The sequence below is a fragment of the Chiloscyllium plagiosum genome, unplaced genomic scaffold (assembly GCF_037043375.1).
Source record: "Chiloscyllium plagiosum isolate Xiang-an unplaced genomic scaffold, Cpla_swu_hap1 HiC_scaffold_1, whole genome shotgun sequence".
NCBI classification, from domain to species: Eukaryota; Metazoa; Chordata; class Chondrichthyes; order Orectolobiformes; family Hemiscylliidae; genus Chiloscyllium; species Chiloscyllium plagiosum.
This window is the reverse complement of record NW_028270139.1, coordinates 46,956,759-46,982,913: the sequence shown is the minus strand read 5'-3', so window position 1 is coordinate 46,982,913 and position 26,155 is coordinate 46,956,759. Positions and strand designations below refer to the sequence as shown.

Genomic DNA, 26,155 nt, shown 5'->3' with positions numbered 1-26,155 from the left:
TATCCGTTTTTGGCGAATACCTTGTATAGGTGTTCCTCTTCTTCTTTTTGCAGTTCTGGTGTACTGCAGTGTTTTGTGGCCCTTCTGAATAGTGTCCTGATGCAGCTTCGTTTGTGTGTGTTGGGGTGGTTACTTTCATAGTTTACGACTTGGTCTGTGTGTGTGGCTTTCCTGTATACCCTTGTAGTGTATACAAGGGCTAAAAAACAGGTATTTGGCCTTGAGTTGAGCGAGTGCCTCAGATGAGGTCAGGTGACATCCAAAGAAGGTTCCTCCCCATCCCCTCAAACACTATTCCTTAACACCAACACACCTAGGAAAAGTTGCCAGGTCCCTTACATGGTGTGAGTTTGGCTCTGCTACAAGTAAAACAGTGGTGGGAATAGAATGAAACTCTGAAGTGCCACGTAAGGACCTCAGTAGACACAAGGTTGGGCAAGCCACCAAACCACCACCACCCCCCCAATTAAAAGTGAAGGTCGGTTGAGGGTGGATGGATAGACGGTGGGCAGGTGACATGCTTTGTTTTCAGTCCTTTCTCTCCTTTCAAACATTGTGGTCATTTGGGGCTGGTTGTAAAAGAAGTCCTCTGTGTCAGATGTCTAACAGTTACTGTTGTGAAGCACCTTGAGATGTTTTACTATGATAAAGGCAATGTATAAATTAATATAAATGGTTCCCAATATTGAACAATCGGTTCAGATTGAATAAGATTAAACGTGACATGGGATGGAACATTTGCAGAGATTGAAGTTTTAATGGCATTGATTCCTCTAACCTTGAAAATCTCAACCATTTTCAATTTTTATGTTTTACAAAAATTGTTAATCCACTGACAATCTTTCAATGAACATGGGATCTTTATTTGTAAAAGATTACTTTATCAGCAATTTTTAAATTTGATTTCTTTGATTATATTTATATTCCTAAAATTTTTGAGCCTGGAATGTTTTCAATGGTGAACTGCACTATTTCTGATATCTGGAAAATAATTGTTCTGATTATTTGTCTCCAAATCTGTTTCATTTTTGCAATTTTCAGGTTCTGGATACTCCTTATTTGTTAAACTCACAATGGAAATATTTTCTTTCTGGACTTCTGTTTTCTGAACACAATATAAATGTCACTTTTCAAAGTGTATACAGGTAAGATACTAAAGTCTAGTGCTGCTTTGTTTCTCGGAAAATATCTTGTTCTGCTTTATCTCCTTGATATCTTCTCTCTAATAGATGAAGACTTCACTGGAGTAGGAATTCAGATTTGCCATGTGATTGTTCTTCATTTGTAAACTTGGACAGTATGCATTGAAACGCTACTCAGTGACAGGATATATCACAGCCATTCCCAATCCTGTCTTTGCACAGTGTCTCCATAGATACCTGTGGAGCACTAAACAGTGTTGAGGAGTGCGTGCCCTGATGAATGTCTTCTTCCATCTACTCTAACTAAGTTATAAGAGATTCTGAAGCTATTTACTGTGGCTGACAAAGCCATTAACAGCACAATTGGTGTAGAATCACAGTTTATTACGCAAAGACATAAATGTCTTCACTAATATCTTTCTGGGGTCTTTCAACTTTTTGGGGTTTGTACCTATCAGCTTCACAGCTAGGATATTCTTCCATACTGAAGGTGTTAAAAAGTCATAATTTGGCAATTGTTCACTTTTGCACTGAATGTAACTACTTATCTGTGAACAGTATTAACCAATTGCATCCAACCATTTTTTTTTACTGTATTTGCAGTTGTTCTTTTTCCAAGGATTTTGGAAAGGCAACAATGAAGGGCTTTTCTCATTTTTAATTCAATAATCATTTTACTAATTCATATTTGTACAATCTTTGAATATAAATATTAGTTAACATTCTTTTAAGATCGAATGACATTGTGCAAATGTCCAAGTATAGCATTATGCACATTAGGAGTTATAACTTTTATTCTCCCAGAGCCATTTTGTGCATAAATATGTGTAAGAAGCATGAGGAATAAGCACTAAATAAGTTTTTTTATTTTAATTTTAAACAGCAAATGCCGCAAAAATGAAGGCATTTATTCAGCTTTACAACTACAATACTTATTCAACATGGATCGTGTAAATCTCAGTGGAGTAAGTAAGAGCATTCTTGTCATCTCTAAGCAGAATAATTAAACATGGGTGGATTCTTGATGACTTAATTCCTATGGAACGCAGGCCTTTACTTGGTTTAGAAATCTGATTTTCTTATGGGCTGTTTCTACATTCAGGCTTCCTAACGACTTAGGAATGGCAGGTGGGATGATGGTCTTTTCTGTCAAAGGGAGGATTTCTAGTTAAAGGGACTGTAAATTGAGTTGCAATAGCTTAGGAGCACTTGGATTTTTGAAGCTGAAGCAACTGCAGAAATGGAAAGGAAATTTGGGTTAGATTATTACCACACCAGATCCCCTCTCATCTCCACCCATCTGCCTCTGGTCTTTAATTTTTACCTGGTGGTCCATTGTGGGATTTGAGGATCGCCAGTGAGGCAAGCTCTCCTTTGAATTGATGAAAGAAGGAGAAGCTCTATATAAAATCATACATGGATAGATGTTGTCGAAGTAACAGAAGTTTGGCACCTCCAAATGAGAGACAGTGCACAAAAAAGATCCATGATCTCAGTATAAACTGACAATTGTATTTAATCACTCGTAGTGCAAGGTGGAACTTCCTAAATTGCACTTATGCTCTGTCAAAGACTGATGGGGTAGTGGTGCTTGATTATCAGCAAATTCTTCCTACCATGACCATAGATCCCCTGTTCCACCACTCGCAGTGTTTTGCTCCCCATATGACTCATCTCCTCCTTGGGATCCCAAGATTTGCTGCCACTTCACCCCCTGCCGGTCACACTCCCCAGGCCACAGCCTACGCAATCTCACAATCCAGTGCAGAATTGGTGCTATATTCAGTTGCAGCAATCACCCTCTCTATGCTACTTTAATCACAGGCAGCCTTTCTTCTGTATTTGCTGCAGCTGCATTCATAATCAGCAGTAATTGTGAGAGAGAACCAGCCTATGGTGGAGCGGTTTCTCAGAAATTCTGACAATTCCATATTCAGAGTGGTTTATCTCTGATTGCTCACCCTGTGACTTTTCCCAGCCATTTATGGACTTTCAGGAATGCAATTGCCTTTTGCCCTTGTGTATTTTGAGCATTTTAGGCCACCTTGTTAATTCATACTTTATAGTATTAGCTGTAGAGATTTTAAATGTCAGAAAGAGGCTCTTCAGCCCTTCATGTCAGTGTAGTTTTAAGCAGCAATCTGCTCTAGTCCTAATGTCCAGCACTTGGCCTGCAGCATTGTTGCTGTGGTGTTTCAAGTGTTCATCTAAGTACTTAATATCGTAGAGTCATAGAGATGTAGAGAACAGAATCTTAAATATTAGGATGGTTTCTGCCTCTGCCATTTTTTCTGATACTCACTACCCTCTGTTTGAAAAAAAAATTCTTCCTTAAGTCCTCTTTAAACTACCTGCCCTAACCTTTAGCATATGTTGGTTATTGATGACAGTATTAAGGGGAAACATTTCTTCCTATCTCTGCTACCTATATCCCTTATAATTTTGCACACCTCAATCAGATTCCTCCTCAGTCTTCCTGGCTCTAAGGTAAACAATCCTAGCCTAGATAGTCCCCCTTCACAGCTGAAATACTTCAATCCAGGTAACATCTTGGTGAATCTCCTCTGTACTCTCTCCAAAACAATCATATCCTTCCTGTAGTGTGGCGAGCAGAACTGCACACAGTACACCAGTTGCAGTCTAATGTCTTATACAGCTCCATCATAGTCTCCATGGTCTTGTATTGAATGCGTTGACTAATAAAGGCAGATGTGCCACGTATCATCTTAACCAAATTATCCATCTCTCCTTTCGCCATCAAGGATCTATGAACATGCACACCAAGGCCATTCTGATTTTCTGTACTTCCCAGGGTCCTACCATTCATCACTACTGCTTTACCTTGTTAAGCCTCCCAGATTGCATCATATCACTCCTTTCAGGATTGAGTTCCATTTGCCACTGTTCCATCTGACCAGCTCTTTTATGCTGTCAAAGAACCGTACAGACAGGAACAGGCCCTTCAGTTCACTAACAGGCTTCTTTGGTCTCTGCACTGACACATGATGCCTTTCTCATGCAAAAACCCCATGCCTCTATGTGGACCCTATCCCTCTATTCCTTACCTATTCATCTGTCAAGGAGACTCTTAAACATTACTGTTGTATCTATTTCTATTGGCTCTTCTGGTAGTGCATTCCAGGTACTTACCACTCTCTGTGTAAAAAACATGTCTCTTACATCTCCTTTAAACCTTCTCCCTTTTAACTTAATACTGTGTCCATACTGATTGATATTTCTAATGTGGGAAAAGGATTCCAATTATCCATACCTCTTATAATTTTGTAAATTTCTATGAGGTCCTCCCTCAGCCTCCAACACTCAAGCGAAAACAAACCAGATTTGTCCAGACTTTGCTCATAAGTAATACCCTTCAAACCCAAAAACATCCTGGTAAGGCTTTTCTGCACCCTCTCCAAAGCCTCCACATCCTCCTTGTAGTGTGGTGACCAGAACTGTACACTATGTAGCCTAACTAAAAGTCTATACAGATGCAACATGATTTGCCAATTTTACTTTATGTCCTAAACAATGAAAGCAAGCATGTGACAACATTATCCACTTGTGCAGCTGCTTTCAGGGAATTGTGGACTGCACGTCTAAATCCTGTTATATGTTAAAGCTTCTAAGGGCTCTACAATTTACTGTCCTGCATTAGATCTTGCATCACCTCGCATTTGTCTAGATTAAGTTCCATTTGCCATTTCTTTGCCCCCAAGTCTCTATTTATATCCTGCTGCATCCTCTGGCAATCCTCCACATTATCTGCAGTTCCCCCAGCCTTTTTGTCTTCCACAATCTTACTAATCACACTACTTACATTCTCCTCCAAATCATTTATATATATTGTAAACAACAGAGATCCTAGCACTGATTCCTGCAGAACACCACTGGTCATAGGTTCCTAGCCAGAAAAATACCCTTCCACAGCTACTTCCTGTCACTGATGTTAGTTAAATTTCCATCTTACCAGCTCACTACAGATCCCATGTAACTTCACCTTTTGTATCATGCCCGCCATGAGGGAGCTTGTAAAAGGCCTTGCTAAAGTCCATATCAACAATATCCACAGGTCTGGCTTAATCAATCATCTTTGTCACTTTATCAAAAAAAAAGCTCAAATTAATTTTTGATATATGATCTCCCTGCATAAAGCCATGCTGCCTATTGATCATAAGTCCATATTTCATGAAATATGAATAAGAATTTTCTTCAATAATTACTTTACTACTGTTGTAAGGCTCATTGGCCTGTAATTTCTCAGATTATCCCTGTTGCCCTTCTTTACCAAAGGAACAACATTGGCTATTCGCCAGTCATCTGGGACCTCTCCTTTGACTAAAGAGGATACAAAGATTTTGTACAAGGCCCCAGCAATTTCCTCCCTCACCTCCCTCAATATTCAAGGATAGATCCCACTTGACTACCTTAATGCTTTTCCAAACACCCAACATCTTTTTTTATATCGACCTGCCCTAGAATATCAACATATGCCTCTCTAGATTCACCATCCACCATGTCCGCTCCTTTTGTGAATGCCAATGTGAAGTATTCATTAAGGATCTCACCCACATCCTCTGGCCTCAAGCATAAATTTCCTCCTTTGTCTTTGAGTGTACCTACCCTTTCCCTAGCTCACCTCTTGCTCCTTATATATCTACAAAAGATCTTAGGATTTTCCTCAATTCTATTTGCCAAGGTAATTTCATGGCCCCCTTTTTAGCCCTCCTAATTACTTATTTAAGTTCTTTCCTACTTTCTTTATATTCCTCAAGTGTTTTGTCTTCAGTTTCTTAATCCTTATGTACACCTTTTTTTGACTAAGCTCACAATTTCACTTGTCATTCAAGATTCCCAAATCTTGCCATCCTTATTCTTCACTTTCGTGTGAATATTAACTCTAATCACCTGGCCATATGTGGATTAACCCTCAAAAAGCTGCCACAAAACTAGAGTTCCAGACTAATATTAACAGCTTGATTGCTACATTGGCTTCTTCCACCACCACATCCCACAAATGAATGAATAGAAGAGTTCTAACTTTATCTGCCTTAACTATCTTTCTACTCACATTAAAACAAATATATTTTAGACCACTAATCCTGCCATGTTCAGTAAACACTCCTTTTCTGCTCTTCCCTCTATTCTTACTGGCATTAGTCTCAGACTCATAGAACATGGAACATAGAAAAATACAGCGCAGTACAGGCCCTTTGGCCCTCGATGTTGCGCCGATCCAAGCCCACCTAACCTACACTAGCCCACTATCCTCCATATGCCTATCCAATGCCCGTTTAAATGCCCATAAAGAGGGAGAGTCCACCACTGCTACTGGCAGGGCAATCCATGAACTCATGACTCGCTGAGTAAAGAATCTACCCCTAACATCCTATACCTACCACCCCTTAATTTAAAGCTATGCCCCCTTGTAATAGCTGACTCCATACGTGGAAAAAGGTTCTCATGGTCAACCCTATCTAAACCCCTAGGTTCTATCTAAACTCCTCCTCAGCCATTTCACTCACTGACCCATTGCTGTAGTTTCCACCTTTCTGTCAAAATAGTTTAAATCTTTCTGAGTGACACTAGCAAATCTCCTTGCAAACAAACACTTATTTAACTGCACTATCTTCTTATTCCTAACCTTACTGGCATGTGGCACAGGGCGTAATCCTGAGATTACAACCCTAGAGTTCCTGCTTTTCAACTTGCTACCTAACTTCCTGAACTCCTTTTGCAGGACCTCATCTCTCTTCCTGCCTGTCATTACTACCAATGTGTACCAAGACCTCCGGCTACTCAATGTCTTGTGCCCACTCAGAAACATCCTTAACCCTGGTACGAGGGAGGCAACAAACCATCCTGAACACATGGTCTGTCACTGGACACAGGCTTTGAGTCACAAAAACAACTTTCAACTGTCTCTCTCTCTCTACTTCCTGACATTAAGCCATACTTGGATTCATTTTGCCTACTTGCCCTGAATCCAATGGCCACCTTCACCAGTCCCCCATGGAAGGCTTTGTGAAGACATCTTATGAACTATATCAATGGCACTATCCTCAGCTACTCATGTAGTCACCTCATCAAAGATTTAATCAGATCTGTAAGACATAATGTCCCTCTGACAAAGCCATGCTGACTATCCTTGATGAACCGTTGCCTCTCCTTGTGGGGATTAATTCTGTCCTCCATAATTTTTACCAAAAGTTTCCTTATCTCTGATGTTAGACCCTCATGCCTGTGACTTCCATGGTTTTTCTTGCAATCTTTCTTGAATAATGGTACACCATTTGCTGTCCTCCGGGCTTCTAACACCTCTCCTGTGGCCAGAGAGGATTTTTAAATGAATGTCAGGACCCTTGCAATCTCCTCCCTTGCTGCCCACAGTAGCCAGAGATATATCTCACTGGGTCTGAGGTTTTACCCAATTTTAAACTGCTAATAGTGCCTCCCTCTCAACTGTAATTTGCTCCAGTATATCAGTTCTTCTCTGGAATACACTGCCTGGGAGGATGGTTGAAGCGGGAAACCTCAACCTATGAAAAGTATTTGGATGAACAGTTGAAATGTTATTACGTCAACCTAGTTCTCAGTTCCCCTTTCCTAATTTTTCTGCCTTTTAGTCAGCATTCATACAGCGTTCCTAAAGGATATTAGTGAACCAGATGGTTTATCCTAATAATCAACAATGGTTTCGTGGTCATCATTAGACTCTTAATCCCTCATTTTTATTGAAATCAAATTCCATTTTATTGAATTCAAATTCCACCAGCTGCCATGGAGGAATTTCAACCCAGGTCCCCAGGACATCACCGGTAGTTCTGGGATGGTGGGAAGTTTGGCATCGCGATTTGGCTCTGAAGTCGCTGAAGTATTAGGGAATGGTATTTTCAAGAACACTTACTTCCGTTGGCAATAGCACGATTCTAGTGGGATCAGTTTGCGTGCTTTGTTCTGCGCATGCTGCAATGTCTGTGCCATTCTGTGCAAGACAATGTTGATGCCGGTGTCCATGCCATTCTGCACATGCGCTGATGCCAGCTGCTGACAGAGCAGCTTTCTGTGAGAGGTACTGTACACAGAGCAGATTCCTTAGATTTTTCAAATGTTCTGTTAAACCTCCTTTTGTTTTGTTAATAATATGACTTCAACCTTCATCTGGGCTGTGATATACTTTGCGTTCGACTTTTGGGTGATTTTTGAGTGATTGAGAGTGATATCTTTTGCTGTTCTGCCTCTAACATCACTTTTTCCCATAGGCCTAGTTTATTTCTATTAAGTGATTTTCTATAAGCAAGGTTTTGCTGGAATGCAATTACAGTGTTATGGGAGAACTACTTGTACCTGTTTCTGGATTCCTAGCCTAATGGTGATACCACTAGCTATTGCCGGTTGACCCACAATGCCCTTAGAGAGGGAATTCCAGGATTTTGATGAAGTGACAGTGAAGGAATGATAATATATTTCCATGGTGAGGGGCATGGAGGGGAACCTGCAGGTGTACTGTTCCCATCCGCTGCCCTTATCCATCGAGATGGAAGTGATTGAGGGTTTGGATCCTGTCTAAGGACCATTGGTGAATTTCTGCAGTGCATCTTGTAGATAGTACACACTGCTATTACTGAGCATTGGTGGTGGAGGGAGTGGAGGGAGGGTAGATGGAGAGCTAATCAAGTAGGCTGATTTGTCCTGGAAGGTGTCAAGCTTCTTGATGTTATTTGACCTCTATCCAACAAGGAAAGTGGGGAATATTCCATCACACTCCTCACACGTGCCTTGTAAATAGTGGACAGACTTTGGGAATCAGGAAGTGAGATACTGACTGCAGTGTTCCTCACCTCTGACCTGTTCTTGTAGCTGCTGTGTTTATGTGATGAGTCCAGTTAAGTTTCTGGTCAATAGTAACCCCAGGGATGTTGATAGTGTGGGATTCAGTAATGGTAATACCATTGAATGTCAAGGGGTGGCAGTTAGATTACCTCTTATTGGAGATGGTCATTGCCTGACATTTGTGTGGCATGAATGTCACTTCTGCTAAGTTCTGGAGCACAAGTTCTCAATAGTATTGCAGAAATATCGTCAGGGCCCATAGCCTTTGCAGTATCCAATGCCTCCAACTGGATTGAATCAAATTGGTCGAAGGCTGGTATCTGTTTTTGCTGGGGACCACTGGAGGAGGCTGAGATGGATCATTCTCTCGGCAGCTCTGGCTGAAGATTACTGTGAATGCTTCAGCTTTATCTTTTGACCTTGTGTTTTGGGCTCTTCCATCATTGCAGATGGGGATATTTGTGGAGCCGCCTCCTCCAGTGAGTTGTTTAATTGTCCACCACCACTCAACTGAATGTGGCAGGGCTACAGAGCTTAGCTCTGATCCATTGGTTGTGGGATCTCTTAGCTCTGTCTGTCACTTGCTGCTTATGCTGCTTGGCATGCAAGTAGTCCTTTTTGGGAGCTTCACGAGATTGACACCTCATTTTCAGGTTTGTCCAGTGCTGCTGTCAGCATGCCTTCCTGCAATCTTCACTGAGCCAGGGTCAATCCTCTGGCTTGATGGTAATGGTTGAGTGGGCGATATGTCAGGCCGAGTTTACGATTGTGCTGCAGTACAATTCTGCTGCAGTAGATGGCTCACAATGTCTCAAGGATACTCAATCATTAATTACTGAATCTGTTCAAAGTCTGTCCCATTCAGCATGGTGATAGTGCCGCACAATACAATGGGAGGGCATTCTCAATGTGAAGGTTAGACTTTGTCTCCACAAGGACTGCCTGGTGGTTATTCTTACTGATACTTTCATGGACAAATACATTTGCAGCTGGCAGAATGGTAAGGATGAGGTCAAGTATGTTTTTACCTTCTGTTGGTTTCCTCACCACCTTCAGACCCAGACTAGCAGATATATCCTTTAGAATTCGACCAGCTTGATGCATAATGTTGCTGCTGGGCCACTGTTGGTGGATATTGACGTCTTGAACCCAGAGTATGTTTTGTTCCCTTACCACCCTCGATGCCTCCTTCAAGTGTTGTTCAACATGATTCATTAGCTGAGGGAATACGTGCTAATCAGCAGGAGGTTTCCTTGTCAATAGAAGATTTAGGTTGTTTGGACTGTGACCTCTGGTCTTCACTATCCCATGAGGGATAACATCCTTTCAGCATTTACTCTATCAAGCCCCTTAAGATTCCTATATGTTTCAACGAGATCACCTCTTATTCTTCTAAACTTCAGTGAGTAGAATCCCAAGCTGTTCAGTCTTTTGTGATAAAGCAATCTCTTCATAACAAGGAACATTCTGGTTACAAAACTTGCTGGAAAATGACTGAATGGGAATACCCATCATGTTTAACTGGAAGCCATGAGATTTCATTAGGTCTGGAGTTATTATTGAGGACACCCAAGGCAATACCCTCCTGACTGTGGACCACTGTACCACCTGTTCTGCTGGCTGTGTCCTGCTGGTGGGACAGGACATATCCAAGGGTGATGACAGTCATATCTGAGATGATTCTGTGAGTATGAATATATCAAACTGTTGCTTGATTAGTCTTTGATACAGCTCTCCCAATTTTGGCATTCAGCCCCAGCTGTTAATAAGGAGGACGTTGTTGGGTCAACAGGAGTGTTTCTGCCATTGTCTATTTCAGTGCCTATGTGTTGTGTGATGGTCCATCCAGTTTCATTTCTTTATTTCTTGAGACTTTTTATTGAAGTGTATAATACAAAGTGGCTGCTGAGCCATTTCAGAAGGCAGTTAAGAGTCACCCACATTGCTTTGGGTCTGGAATCACAGATTTCCTGCCCTGAAAGACGTTAATGAGTCAGATGGGTTTTTCTGAAAATTGACACGGTTTCATAGTTGTAAGTTGATTCTTAATTCCTGATTTTTTTTTTTATTAATTCAAATTTCATCATCTGCCATGGCGGGATTTGAACCCAGGTTCCCGAACATTAGCTGAGTTTTTGGATTAATAATCTAGCAATAACACCACTAAGCCGTTGTCTCTATGATTTCTGTACCTACATTGTCCTTCTCTATCATGAATACATGTGCAAAGTACTCAGTTAAAACCTCACTGATGTCTTCCAGTTCCACATACAGCTTGTCACTTTGATTTCTCATGGTCCCTATACCTCTCCTGGTCATTCTCTTGCCCTTAATATACATATAAAATGCCTTCAGATTTTCTGTGTTTTGCCCACCAATGTTTTTCATATCCCTTCTTTGCTTTCGTTATGTTTCTTTTAAAAATCTCTCTTCACTTTTTACGTGTCTTTTGGGTCTTCCAGTGTTGTGAACTCTCTTCCCTTTGCCCTCATCAAATCCTGTACATTCCTCAATTTCTCTAGACTTGTTGGTCCACCCTTCATCAATACAGAAACATGTTAGTTATGGACTGACATTTCTTTTTTGAAAGCCAACTACTGCACTAATGTAGACTTTCTAACAAGTAACTATTCCCAGTCCACTTTGATCAGACCATGTCTTATATTTAAAATGCCCAACTCCCAGTTCAGAACCCTTATTTCTGGCCTATCTTTCTCCTTTCCATGACTACTTTAAATTTGACTGTTAGATTCGCTACCATTGAAATTTTCCCCCACTGACACTTCTACCATTTGCCCAGCTTCTTTCCCTAAAATTAGGTCCAGCACTAGTCCCTCTCTCACAGGACTTTCTATGTGCTGGCTTTGAAACTTGCCTGACATTTTAAGAATTTCACTCCCAGAGTTTGAGGGGCAAATGGGGAGGCATAAAGTGAAGGTAATGATCTTAGGTGCGGTGTCTCAGGCTATTCTCTGAAGGTAGTACCAAGCTTCCTTCCATTCTTTCTTCCACACCAGTTTTAACATTTCACCCATTTTCAACTGCTTGGTGTAATATTACACTGGAGGCACATAGAGGTCTGCCACATAATTGGACAGTTAAGGGTTTCAATGGACTCGAGGCTGGATGGCCTTTAAACCCTTCTCCCTAGTATTATGGGACCAACTAAGAGATGGGCAGGAAGGTGGTCGGCTACCTATTTTACTTCTGCCAAAAACAAACCAAGAAGGAAACTGTAATACTGGTGTTTTAATACTGTGAACTTTGTATGTAGATAAAACATATTTATTATATTGATGATTATTTTTCAGCATGCAACTTGTCTGACTGAGAATTTCGCAAAGATTGATGTGAATTTAAGTAATATAGTAATATTGGACGAGGAGGCCAAAAACAGTCTTCATGATTTTGGTGAAACTGGCATTGACACAGTTGATTTCACTGCCTACTTCATTGAGGTAATACTTTATTGTTTTTAATTTTCTAGGCAATGATGATATTCCAGTTGCAAAATGCCATGTGATTTGAATTGTGTACACTGTAAATCAAATCGCTTAATTATGTTTTCTTAAAATGATAAACAACTCCATCTCGCTTCATGTCATTGGTATGATTATTCAAATTAAATAAATTGAAGCTAACGGTGCAATTCATTTTCTTAGATTATGATATTTTAACAGTTTTTATTATGTCAGAATTTTCAAATTTAGTTAGGTATTCATCCTGAAAATCAAGATTTAAATGATTAATCGAAGGAATCTGTGTGTTAAAAATGAAAGTTTTTTCCTTTGCCTCCTGTGAAATAGTTCCTCATCCATAATATAATTCTTCTCTTTTGTATGCATTCTGTATAGTTTTGCAGTCCAACCACCCAAATTCTGTATTTTTCTGATTTTGATCTTATACATTTGCCATCCCTTGGCCACATCCTTGGTGTTGCTTATTTTATTACACAGGTCCCAAGCTCTGTTCCTTCCAGTCATTTTGCTCTTTGACCAACTTCTCAGTTACCCTGTCCTAATTTCTTTGCCTTTTGATTGGCATTTATTTTCCCTTGCAATTTTGTAGTGACTTAGGTCAGTTTCCTTCATTCAAAATATTTTGTAACAAATATTTTCTTTCATTGGTTTGTTCTAAATCTTAATTTGATAGAATTCAAATCTGGAGGAGTGTGAAATTTAGGTAGATATATAGAAAATAAAAATCTAACATATTTACGTTTATCACTTAAAAAATGAGATTTTGACTATAATTAAAAACAAAATGCTCTTCCAGAAATGCTAATTCAACTGCTTTTCTCTGTCTTTGCAAACTACTTCCTCATTTCCGACTTTCCTCCATCAAAACTTTCCTCATCTTTTCAAGTATTCCATGTTTGAATCTCTGAAAATGTGTACTTGGTTTGTCGCATCAGAAAGATAGCCAGTCCTTTAACTGGCAGATAGAGGTGTCCATCAAAGTAAACATAGTGCATTATGCCTTTTCATGATGCTCAGCCTCTTTGCACCCTTCAACATGGTAAAACATACCTCTGACGACTAGCACTGGCTTAGTTCCAATTTTATCTATCTATTTAAAAACAATGCACACAGTAGATTTGCTTTCCTTCCTTTGCTGGCCCCCCAGAGATTTATCCTTGAGCCCTTTTTCTTCCTTCCATGAAGCCCTATGTTAGCTAGATTTGTTATCAGGGAGCCATCTTCTACAGATATAACACCATATAAACTGATTCTTTGACCAAGTTTTCAGTTCACATATTCATGTATACTGTTTGGTTGGTTGTTGGTTTCTTTCTGATTGCACTTCTGTGAAATGGTTTGAGGGAAATGTTTTCTGCATGAATGTCATTGTCAATCACTCGTTAATGAGTATGATTGTCCATCTAGGAAATTTTATGTCACTGGACATGGATTCTGAGGATCCTTATGCAGCTGATGAGTCTGATCCTATAACTGTAACTCCAACCAGACATTTGGCCTTGAGTTCACTGGTACCCATTTTGTACCTCCTCCTGCTGACAGGTGTTCTCAACGAATTGTGTCCCTTCATACCGAAGGTTCCTCCAAGTTAATTTCTTCTGAATTAGGATCTCCCATGTGTTGATATCTATGTTGCATTTCTTGAGGGAAGAATTCGGGAAGTCTTTGAAATGTTTCTTTTGTCTTCCTTTGGGTATCTTTCTTGAGCTCGGCAAATAAGATTTGCTTTGTCAGTTTCTTTCTCAAGCATCCTAAGCATGCAGCCGGCCCAGCAGAGTTGGTTTTGGATGATCATGGCCTCAATACTGGTGCTATTGGCTTCTTTGAGGATGCTGACATTAATAGGCCTGTCCTCCCAGCTCATGCAGAGGACCCATCTTAAGCAGTATTGATAGAACTTCCCAAGAGCCTTGAGGTGGCATCTATACATAATCCAAGTTTTGGAGCCATATAGAAAAGCTGGAAGGATAACTGCCTTATACAAAGGCTTCTTGATTTAAGCACAGATCCCACAGTATCATTAGGCATCCAACAGAGGTGCTTGTAGATTGGATGCGATGTTGAATTGCTGTATTGATGACAGCCTTAGATAGCGGAGGCTCCCCAGATAGTGAAAATGTTCCACTTTTGGGACGATTTCTCTATTGATCTTAATAGAAGGATGGACTGGAACTTCCATTGGAAGCATTGGTAAAGGACTTGAGTCTTCTTGTTGGCTGAGACCAATTCTTTGGTATGTTTTCTCAAAGGCGTTAAATGAGACTTGAAGATTCTCTTCCCAGAATGGAGCTGACATTGTCATCTGCATGCTGAAGCTCCACAAGTGAGGTTGGTGGCATCTTCTTCTTGGATTTTAACGAATTGAAGTTGAAAAGCTTTTCATCCATCCTTTAGAAAGTATCCATAAGACGATGATAAGAAATAGGAACAGGAGTAAGCCATTCAACCGCTCTTCCTTGCTATGCCATTCAATATGACTATGGCTGATCGAACATTCCTCATGTCCACTTTCCTGTGTTTTCCCAATAATCTTTCAGTTCCCGTACTGATGAAGAATCTATCCAGCCTTAAATATATACAAGGACTTAGCCCCACAGCTCTGTATAGCAAGGAGTTCCAAACATTTTCAACTCTGAGAGAACAAATTCCTCCTCATCTCAGTCTTAAATTGGCACCCCCTTAATCTGAGACTATGTAGTTTTGTCCTAGACCCTCCCATGAGGGGAAACACCCTTTCAGCATTTACCTGTCAAGCCCCTTAAGACTCCTGTATGTTTCAATGAGATCACCTCTCATTCTTCTATCTTCATTGAGTAGAATCCCAACCTATTCAGCCTTTGCTGATATTAAGGATTATCTGAGTGAAAAAAATTGCTGGAAAACTCAGCAAGTCTGGCAGCATATGTAGAAAGAAAGCAGAGTTACCACTTCGGGTCCAGTGATCCTTCTTCAGAATTCATCCTTGTGAATCTTCTCTGAACTGCCTCCAATGAAATGATATCATTTCTTAAATAAGTCCAAAACTGCTCACAACACTCTAGATATAGTCTCACCAGCATTTTGTACAGTTTCAATAAGATTTCCTTATTGTTATACTCCAACCCCTTTGAAATAAGGTTCAATACTCCATTAGCCTTCTTGATTATCTGCTGCCAACCTGTGTACTAGTTTTCTGTTTTATGCACAAGTACCCCAAGTCCCTTTGTGTTGCATGTTTCTGCATTTTTCTTCATTAAATATTCTGTTCACCTTTTCAAATTGAACAACTTCATATTTTTCCACATTATACTCCATTTGCTAATTTGTTTGCCCACTTAATTAGCCTATTAATATTTTTCTGTAAATTGTTTGTATCTCTCTCACAACCTGCTTTTCCACCTATTTTTGTGTCATCTGCAAATTTGGCCACAGTAAATTCACTTCCTTCTTCAAAGTCATTAATGTATATTATAAAACAGTTGTGGTCCTAGCACTGATCCCTATAGAACCCCACTGGCTGCTCCAAAAGTATCTGCATCCTCAATGATAGAGGAGCCCAGCACATGAGTGCAAAATATAAGGCTGATGCATTCACAACAATCTTCAGTCAGAAATTCCGAGTGGATGATCTATATCGGCTCCTCCAGTGGTCCCCAGCATCATAGATACCAGGCTCCAATCAATTTGATTCGCTCCACGTGATATCAAGACATGGCTGGAGGCTCTGGATCCTGCAAAGGCAATGGGCCCTGATAACATTCTGGCAATAGTACTGAAGATGTGTGCTCCAGAACCTGCAGCACCCCTAGCCAAGCTAATCAAGTGCAGTTATAACACTGGCATCTACCTGACAATGTTGAAAAATTGTCCAGGTATGTCCTGTACACAAAAAGCAGGACAAGTCCAACCAGGTCAATTACCTCCCAATCTGTCTACTCTCCATCATCAATAAAGTGATGGAAGGTATCATCAACAGTGCTATCAAGCAGCACCTGCTCAGCAACAACCTGCTCAGTGATGCCCAGTTTGGGTTTTTCCAAAGTCACTCAGCTCCTGATCTCATTACGGCCTTGGTTCAAACATGGACAAAAGAGCTGAATTCCAGAGGTGAGGTGAGAGTGACACCCTTGACATCAAGGCCGCATTTAACTGAGTATGGCATCAAGAAGCCCTGGCAGAACTGATATCAGTGGGTATCAGGGGGCAAACACTCTGCTGGTTAGAGTCATACCTGGCACAAAGGAGGATGGTTGTGGTTGTGACAAGTCAGTCATTGCAGGTCTAGGACATCTCTGCAGGAGTCCCTCAGGGTAGTGTTCTAGGCCCAACAATCTTCAGCTGCTTCGTCAATTACCTTCCCTCTGTAATAAGGTCAGAAGTGGGGATGTTCATCAATGATTGCACAGTGTTGAGCATCATTCACGACTCCTCAGATACTGAAGCAGCCCGTGCTCAAAAGCAACAAGATCAGGACAATATTCAGACTTGGGCCAACAAGTGGCAAGTAACATTCATGCCACACATTTGCCAAACAATGACCATCACCAATGAGAGACACTCTTAACTACCACCCCTTGACATTCACCGGTATTACCATTACTGAATCCTCCACTGTCAACATCCTTGGAGTTATCATTGACCAGAAACTCAACTGGACTCACCACATAAACACAGTGGCTACAACAGCAGGTCAGAGACTAGGGATACTGCGCAAGTATCGCAACTCCTGACACCTCAATGTCTATCCAGCATGTACAAGGCACAAGTCAGGAGTGTGATGGAATACTCCTCACTTGCCTAGTTGGGTGCAGCTCCAACAACACTCAAGAAGTTTGACACCATCCAGAACAAAGCAACCCGTTTGATTGGCACCACATCTACAAACATTCAATCGCTCCACCACCGGTGCTCAGTAGCAGCAGTATGTACTATCCACAAGATGCACTGCAGAAATTCACCAAAGATCCTTAGTCAGCACTTTCCAAATCCACGACCACTTCCATCTAGAAGGACAAGGGCAGCAGGTACTTGGGAACACCCCACCTGCAAGTTCCCCTCCAAGCCACTCACCACCCTGACTTGGAAATATATCACCGTTACTTCACAGTCATTGAGTCAAATTCCTGGAATTCCTTCCCTACCAGTGTTGTGGGTCAATCCACAGCAAGTGGACTGCAACGATTCAAGAAGGCAGCTCACCACCACCTTCTCAAGGGCAAATAGGGATGGACTATCAATACTGGCCAGTCAGCGATGCTCAAGTCCCACAAATGAATTTTAAAAAATAACCAATTCCCTATCTATGCTGATATCCTACCTCCAACACCATGGGCACTTCCCAATTGACTGCATCAAAATCCTGGATTAGATCGCCATATAGAGTGGTTTGAGTTGTTCCTGACATTTCCCTTGGAGTTGATGAGCAGTGAAAATCAAGTCCACAATTCCACAGTTTGGTTTGAAGCCACACTGGCTTCAAGGAAGAATTTCCTCAGAGACTGGGAGATGATACCTAGCCAGGGATTCAAATGATGATATTCATAGCAATAGAGAGTAGGGTGATTCCACAGTAGTTTCCATTGTCCACTTTGTCTCCATTTTTGAAGATGGTGATGAGGACTGCATTCCTGAGACTAGCAGAAATTTCTTCTTTGTCTCAGATTTTCAAGAACAGTTGATGGAGATAATGAGTAACCTCTCTATTCCTCCAAGTTTCAAAATATCTGCTGAACCCCATGCATTCCTATAGTTTTTCCATTCTTTATGGATCCAATGGTGGCTTCAACTTCTGCCATCTTTGAGGGGAGTGGGGGAATTGCCTCAAACATGTCCTCACCTATGATTATATCACAGCTTAGAAGTGCTTTGAAGTGTTCTCTCCATCATAAGCTGATTTTTTTTTTCTGTCCTCAAAAGGGTTCCATCCTTATGCTACAGTACTTTGAAGCAAAGAGGGGGTTTAGACTGTTTGGTGCCTCAGTAGCACTGAAGAAACCCTGGTGTCATGCTTGTCAGCAAGGAGTTCCAGCTATTAGATTTCCCAGTCTACTTCTTTGTAACTCCAACTTTGCTGTTTGACGAGTTCTCCTTTTTACCTCACTGGTGATGATTTGCCAGCACAGAAAACTTTCCTCTTCTTGTTGATGAGGTCTTGGATAATGTGACCAGAATAGTTCATGTTTCTTGATGATGTAACCAATGGCTTCTTCATAGAATGAAGTGATGGCTATATTCAGACATTTCCATATTTCTTCCACTACATTAAAATGAACTCTTTGAATGCATTGGTGAAGACATCGCTGGAAGTTTGCTAGTCTACTTGACTCTTGAAGCCCTCAATAATGAGCATTTTTCTGGACAAGTTCTTTGTCTTCAGCCGCTTTTGGTATTATCGATGGACATTGAGGAGTGGGTCAGCCAGTGGTCTGTTCAGCAGTTGGATGCACCGGTTGTAAGTTTGTAATGAGAACATTTGTTTGATTTTGGGATCGAATGATGATGTAATTAATCATGAACCAGTGCTTTGATCATGGATGCACCAAGAGATCTTGGATCCTCCAAGAGATCTTGAACTTGTCTTTTTGGTGGAACAATGTGTTGGCAATGGCTAGCTGGTGTTCAGCACATTTTGTAAACAGGAGAATCCCATTGGAATTGCAATTCTTGAGTTCTTTCTTTGGTTCTTTTCCAATGTTTGCATCCTATCCAATCCTGGTGGAAGTCTCCAAGAGGGATAATTTTAGCCCATAGGGGTGTGTCTTGAATGATGCCTAGAGTGGACTAGAAGCCTTCTTTGGACTCATCAACGACTGGGGCATAGGCACATAGGACCGTTGCCTGCTGGTTCTTGGCAAGTTGTACATGGAGAGTCCTGAGATGATTACTGATACTAACTGGGAGCTTCAAGAGATGGTTGATGAGTTCATTCTTGATGGTGAATCCAATTCCATGTGTCCTGGGTTGATCCTTCGGTTTTATTCTCTAGGAGAAGGTGTAATCACCACCTTTTTCCCTTAGCAGCCTGCTCTTCGAATCTCCGCCAGGGCAACAATATCACTGTTGGATGACACAGTTAGCACAGTTAGTTAGCACTGCTGCCTCACAGCACCAGGAACCCAGGATCAATTCCAGCCTCTGGCAACTGTCTATGTGGAGTTTGCACGTTCTCCCTGTATCTGTGTGGATTTCATCTGGGTGCTCCAGTTTCCTCCTACAATCCAAAGATGTGCAGGTTAGGTGATTTGGAGATGCCGGTATTGGACTGGGTGGTGTACAAAGTTAAAAATCACACAACACCAGGTTATAGTCCAACAGGTTTAATTGGAAGCACACTAGCTTTCGGAGCAATGCTCCTTCATCAGGTGATAGTGGAAGGCTCAATCGTAACACAAAATTTATAGCAAAAATTTACAGTGTGATGTAACTGAAATTATACATTGAAAAATTGATTGTCTGTTAAGCCTTTCATCTGTTAGCATACAGTGATAGTTTCACTTCTTTCATGTGTAAATCACAAAACCCTTTTTTTTAAAAAGTTGCATTCTCAGGTTAGCTGTTAACAATGGTGATAGCTAGACAATATGTTGAAGGTGTTGGCCCCCTGTGTTCTCTGTCTATGCCATGATGCTTAGATTATTCTCGTCTAAAAAGTGAGATAACGGAGTTTTACATAAATTCATGCAGTTTTTGAGCTCAGAGTTCTACATGAATGCATGCAGTTTTTCAGCAACGTACAATGTAACCCTACAAGTACTTGTAATAAATAGTCCTTCTTCTTTAATACAGAAACCGGGTCCGTATGTTTTATCAATCTATATTAAAGGTATATCAGGGAATTTTGTGTACTTTTTTAGCCTTGAATTTGTGATGACTCTGGGAACATTGGAGCATAATTTCCAGTGCGCAACCATAGTGAGTCATAACAGTCAAATAAAAACAAAATACTGCAGATGGTTGAAATTTGAACCAAATACAGATAATGTTGGAGAAACTCAGCAAGCTTAGCAACTTCTGTGGAAAGAAACAGTTAATGTTTTGAGTCTGATATGACTCTCATTCTGAAGAACCTGTTGAGTTTCTTCAGCATTCTCTGTGTTTGAAATGTAACAGTACTTATGACCTAAGCTGGATAGTGGAACTGAATTCTAGAGTGAGTTATAGATCATTCATGTGAAAAAAACATGTGAAATCCAAGAAATAATTTTACATACCCCTGTAGATATCTGTCCATTAAGCAGAATTGTTGCTTTTGTGCAATGGTACACTTTAGCACTGTCTAATAAGTTCACTTCAATGTTTATTTCTCTTAATTTTTCAGCTCAAGAAAAGTGTGGTTAAGGCAGACCTTCGCACATTTGCAAATGATCTAGAGGCAAAAGCGAATTCATTGGTATGTTTTGATTTTGGAAGCTGGATACAATTTGAGTTAGACAGTGGGGAGTTGTATTTACTTACCTTTTCATATGAAAACAGATACATTTTCAGATTCCTGTGAGTTATTTATTTGATACTATTACTGATAACTAAAAATAAATTAATGGTCGGGCAATTAACATGTTTTTTAGTCTGTATGGCAATTGCTACCATCTTTACTCATTTAAATTTTCGTAATTTGTATGAGCAAATTTGTTATGTAAATATTTTTTCTTTTGGTAGTGGTGGAAATTACATTTTATGAAATAGGCAACTTATACTGGATTACTGTGGTGCAGTACCAGGAACTATTAAATTGTAATTGCATTTTTTTTGAAGATCACAAGCTAAGCTTGCTTTCTTTATTGCAGCAGAGACTTGTGGATTCTAAAAGTTAATATTATCCTACAAAGGAAATGTAATTCTAATTAATGTGACTGCATTGTGCTTCCTATAAGGTTCTTTCCGTGTCAATTCCCAGTGGTGACATGATTACATAAGGTTTTAAAAATTGTCTGTTGGATTACAAAATAATTATCTGTTGAGAAAAACTCTTGATCACTAACATTAAGAAATATCTCTAGCACGGTTTCGCTTATTAAAGTCAACTTTCCACTCCTTTGTTTCCTCTTGAAAGTGGCAAGTAGGGATGGATGGGCACCTGTTGCTCTTCCAATATCTTAAGTGAGTATTCGTCTGGACAGCTTTGCAGTTCAGTCAGCACTTTTTGATACTTGGCACCTGAGTCCATTTAAGTGCTGGGTAGCAGCAAAAAGTTAGAACCATGAATGTTTTTTCTTGAAATTCACCACTGATTTAAGCATAGTGATGGCAAGTTGTGAACCATTAGTGGTACCCAACCTACAATTAGTTAACTTACTGCAAACTGGTGATTGAATCTTTTTCTACTCTGTGTAATTTACTGCTACACCTGGAAATTTGGTTTCATGGCTTGGTCTGTGCTCCTTTCTGAGAGAAATCTAACAATTACAATGAACACTAACCTACTTTTCATTGCTTTCTACTATTCTATAGATATTTGTATGCAAATACAAATTCACAAAGTACTGAGAATGGTTATTATTTGGGCCAGAAAGAACATCTTGGCTCTGGATACACTTGGTTTCACAGGTCAACTCCGACACATATGAAACATATAAAACAGAAACTGATGCTCAGCAGGTCTAGAATTGTCTTCAGAGCTGAATATTGGTCACTGAACTCAAAACTAACTTTGTTTTCTCTCCACAGTTGCTGCCAGACCTGCTGAGTTTCTCCAGCAATTTGTTTGTGTGTATTTCAAATCTCCAGCATCCACAGCAATTTGTTTTATTTTATCTACAGATATGAAGTTGTTTACTCAAAAAGTTACATTTGGCATAACATTTTTATAATTCATCTTTTTATCCTTAATAAGTTTAAAAATCCTTTAGGACATTAATATATAAAATAACAATCTGAAAATTTTGAAATAAATTACCATAGATTCAGAGTTTCTTGGTGCATCTATATCTATGCTGAATATACTGTTTACAGTTTTGCTTGCATGAACATGCCAGTCTCAACTTGATGTAAAGTTTCTTCCTGCCTTAACACTTAACTTAACACCAAACGCTAAGTTTTTACCCTACTTTTAGCCCTCTCTAACCTCATCTTGAACATGAGACTTATCTCTTGCATCCTCAAATTTATTCTTAGCAAACTGCTGACCTCCTGACTTTATTTCATTGTGCCCATGTGAGCTGCTATTAATGGATCCCTCTCTTTTAAAATTGTCACTGCCACTCCTGCTCTCACTAAACAAATCCTCAGTCCTTGCAATTTGCTACCCCACCTCCAGACCCACTTTCTTCCCAAGCCTTGAATATGTTGTTGCCTACCAAATTCTGCCCATCAGCCCAGGACTTTGTTTGAATCTCCGATCAAGTATCTGCTCCATTGTAGCACCAAAATGTCTCTTCTAAAAGTCACAAATTACATCTTCTGTAGCAACAAAGGTTTCTTATCCCTCCCTATCCTTCTTAACCTGTCTGATGCTTCACTTTACTCAGGTGTCATTCTACTGTTGTCCAGTTAGGTGGAACTGCTCTCATCTGTTCCATTCTTATGTAGTTAATCATTGACAGAGAATTGCCATCAATGAATTTTCTTCCCATTTCTGTGGTATCCCCTGAGGATCCTATCCTTGGTGCCCTCCTATTTCATGTCTACATGCTACCTTCAATGAGATGATCTGAAAAACATCAGTATAAAAATTTATTTTCAATCAATCTACTCAAATATGTTATGACACACCTCTCCAGGACAGACCTTCAAGATCTTGAATAAACAGCTTTACTTCATTAGCATCCTTTTTGTCTGTAAATTGCCAGACTGTTTCTCTGGCATCTTGTACTGGATAAGGAATTGAAGTCTCCACTGCAAACTCTATTTCCTCATTACTGATTTCAGCTCTCTTCCTGACAACCACCAAAGGCTGAACCAGACTATTCATGACCTTACATCAAATTTAATAGTGAGCTGAGCGGGCTTTGAACCCCATACCCTTAACATCGCTGATTTCACATTGGCTTATCTGTATTGCTGGTGATTCTCCACTCAGTGCTACCCACACTCTAACATAAGTATAGTCCTGTCTACCATCAATCTTGTGCTCACTAACCCACACTCACTGTTCTTATAGTTCTCAGCCTCATTTTAAGAACTTTCCATGGCACTTTATATTTCTGTAATCTACTCCAACCCTGCAATTTTCCATGATTTCTGCATTCATCTAATTTCTGCCTCCTGAGCATCCCTAATTTTAATTGCTCCACCACTAATTGTTGTGCTTTCAGTTGCATAGATTTTGAGCACCGTATTTCTCTCCATGAATCTTTCTGTTTCTCTACTTCACTTTGCTCCTATAAAACATTCTTTACAACCTACATGCTTGACTAAATTAATGTTACCTGCTGTAATAACTCCTTATGTGGTCTGGGTGTTGTACTTTGCTTTATAATGCTGCTGTGAAACATTCTGGAATGTCTTATTCCATTAAGGATTGTAAATAAATACAATATTATATGAAGTATGGGTAGTTACCTAACAATTCATTGATAAAACTTGATGTGCATTGATGCCCTTTCATTTAGCATCAGTGAACAAATGTCAATAGCTTCAGAGAAAATTTAAAATCCAAATGTGCAGTTTTTTAAAAAGTAAAATAATTTGGAATGACATATCTGAAAGGGTGGTAAGGCAGTTTCAGTGCTATGTTTTCTAACAGGATTTGGTTATATTTGGAAAGAAAATGACGACAAGACTATGGGGAGTAATCATTAATTCAAACCAGTGACAAATAGTCATAGAGATTTACAGTACGGAAGCAGACCCTTCCGTCCAACTCGTCCATGCTGACCAGATATCCTACATAAATCTAGTCCCATTTGCCAGCATTTGGCCCGTATCCCTTCCTATTCATACATCCATCCAGATGCCTTGTAAACATTGTCATTGTATCAGCCTCCACCACTTTCTCTGGCAGCTCATTCCACACATGCACCACCCTCTGTGTGAAAAAGCTGCCCCTTAGATCCCTTTTATATCCTCCCCCTCTCACCTTAAACCTGTGCCCTCTACTTTTGACTCCCCCACCCCAGGGAAAAGACCTTGCTCATTTATCCATGTGCCTTTATAAACCTCTATAATGTCACTCCTCATCTTTCAACACTCCAGGGAAGATAGCCCAGCCTATTGCTCAAGCCCTCCGACTCTGACAACATCCTTTTAAATCTTTTCTGAACCCTTCCAAGTTTCACAACATCCTTCCCTTAGAAGGGAGACCAGAATTACATGCAGTACTCCAAAAGTGGCCGAGCCAATGTCCTGTTCAGCTGCAACATGACCTCCCAACTCCTAGACTGTATGCACTGATCAATAAAGGCAAGCGTACCAAACACCACTTTCACTACCCTATCTACCTGGGACTCCACTTTCAAGGAACTATGAACCTGCACTCCAAGGTCTCTTTGTTCAGCAGCACTTCCCACAATCTTACCATTAAATGTATAAGTCCTGCCCTGATTTGCCTTTCCAAAATGCAACACTTCACATTTATCTAAATTAAACTCCATTTGCCACTCCTTGGCCCATTGGTCCATCTGATCAAGATACTATTGTACTCTGAGTTAACCTTCTTCACTCTACACTACACCTTCAATTTTAGTGTCATCTGCAAACTTATTAACCGTCCCTCCTATGTTCACATCTAAATCGTTTATGTAAATGACGAAAGCTAGTGGACCCAGCACTGATTCTTGGGGCACACCACTGATCACAGGCCTCCAGTCTGAAAAACAAGCCTCCACCACCACTTGCTACCTTCTACCTTTGAGCTAGTTCTGTATCCAACTAACAAATTCTCCCTCTATTCGATGTGATCTAACCTTCCTAACCAGTCTGCCTTGAGGAGCCTGGTCAAAGGCCTTACTGAAGCCCCTCCAGATCACATCCACTATTCTGCTCTCATCAATTCTCTTTGTTACTTCTTAAAAAAGTTCAATCAAGTTAGTGAGACACGACTTCCCACACACAAAGCCATGTCGACTATCCCCCGAATCAGTCTTTGCCTTTCTAAATACATATAGATCCTGTCTGTCAGGATTCCCTCCAACAACTTTCCCACTGCCAATGTCAGGCTCACCAGTCTATATTTCCCTGGTTTGTCCTTTTCACCTTTCTTAAATAGCGGCACAACATTAGCAAACCTCCAGACACCTCAACTGTGGCTATCGATGATACATATATGTCAGTAAGGGGCCTAGCAATCACTTCCCTAGCTTCCCACAGAGTTCAAGGGTACATCTGATCAGGCCCCAGGAATTTATCCACCTTTATGCATTTTAAGATGTCCAGCAACTCCTCCTCTGCAATATGGATATTTTTAAAGACGTCGCTATTGATTTCCTCATGTTCTCTATCTTCCATATTCTTCTCCACAGTAAACACTGACGCAAAACACTCATTTAGTATTTCATTGATCTCTGCTGTTTCACACGTAGACGACTTTGCTGACCTTTTAAGGAGCCCTATTCTCTCCTTAGTTACCATCTTAATGTATTTGTAGAATCCCTTTGGATTCTCTGTAATCCTGCTTGCTAAAGCTACTTCATGTCCCATTTTTGCCCTCCTGATTTCCCTCTCGAGGATACTCCAACTATATGTATTCTCTTCTAAGAATTCATTTGATCCCTGCTGTCTATACCCGATATATGCTTCCTAAGTTTTCTTGACTCAAACCTCAATTTCTCTAGTTGTCCAACATTCCCT

At 40.3% G+C, this 26,155-nt stretch overlaps 1 protein-coding gene across 12 annotated transcripts in view; it reads left to right on the top strand.

Annotated features, from left to right (window-relative positions):
* Positions 1-26,155, top strand: part of LOC122551995 (prominin-1-A-like) — a 286,450-nt gene that overhangs the window by 187,782 nt on the left and 72,513 nt on the right. For all 12 annotated transcript variants that reach the window (XM_087986625.1, XM_087986630.1, XM_087986686.1 and 9 more), the window contains 4 exons: positions 1,042-1,145; positions 2,026-2,107; positions 12,287-12,433; positions 20,751-20,822. In XM_087986625.1, coding sequence (XP_087842751.1) covers positions 1,042-1,145; positions 2,026-2,107; positions 12,287-12,433; positions 20,751-20,822 — 405 coding nt within the window. The remainder of the gene's footprint in view (positions 1-1,041; positions 1,146-2,025; positions 2,108-12,286; positions 12,434-20,750; positions 20,823-26,155) is intronic.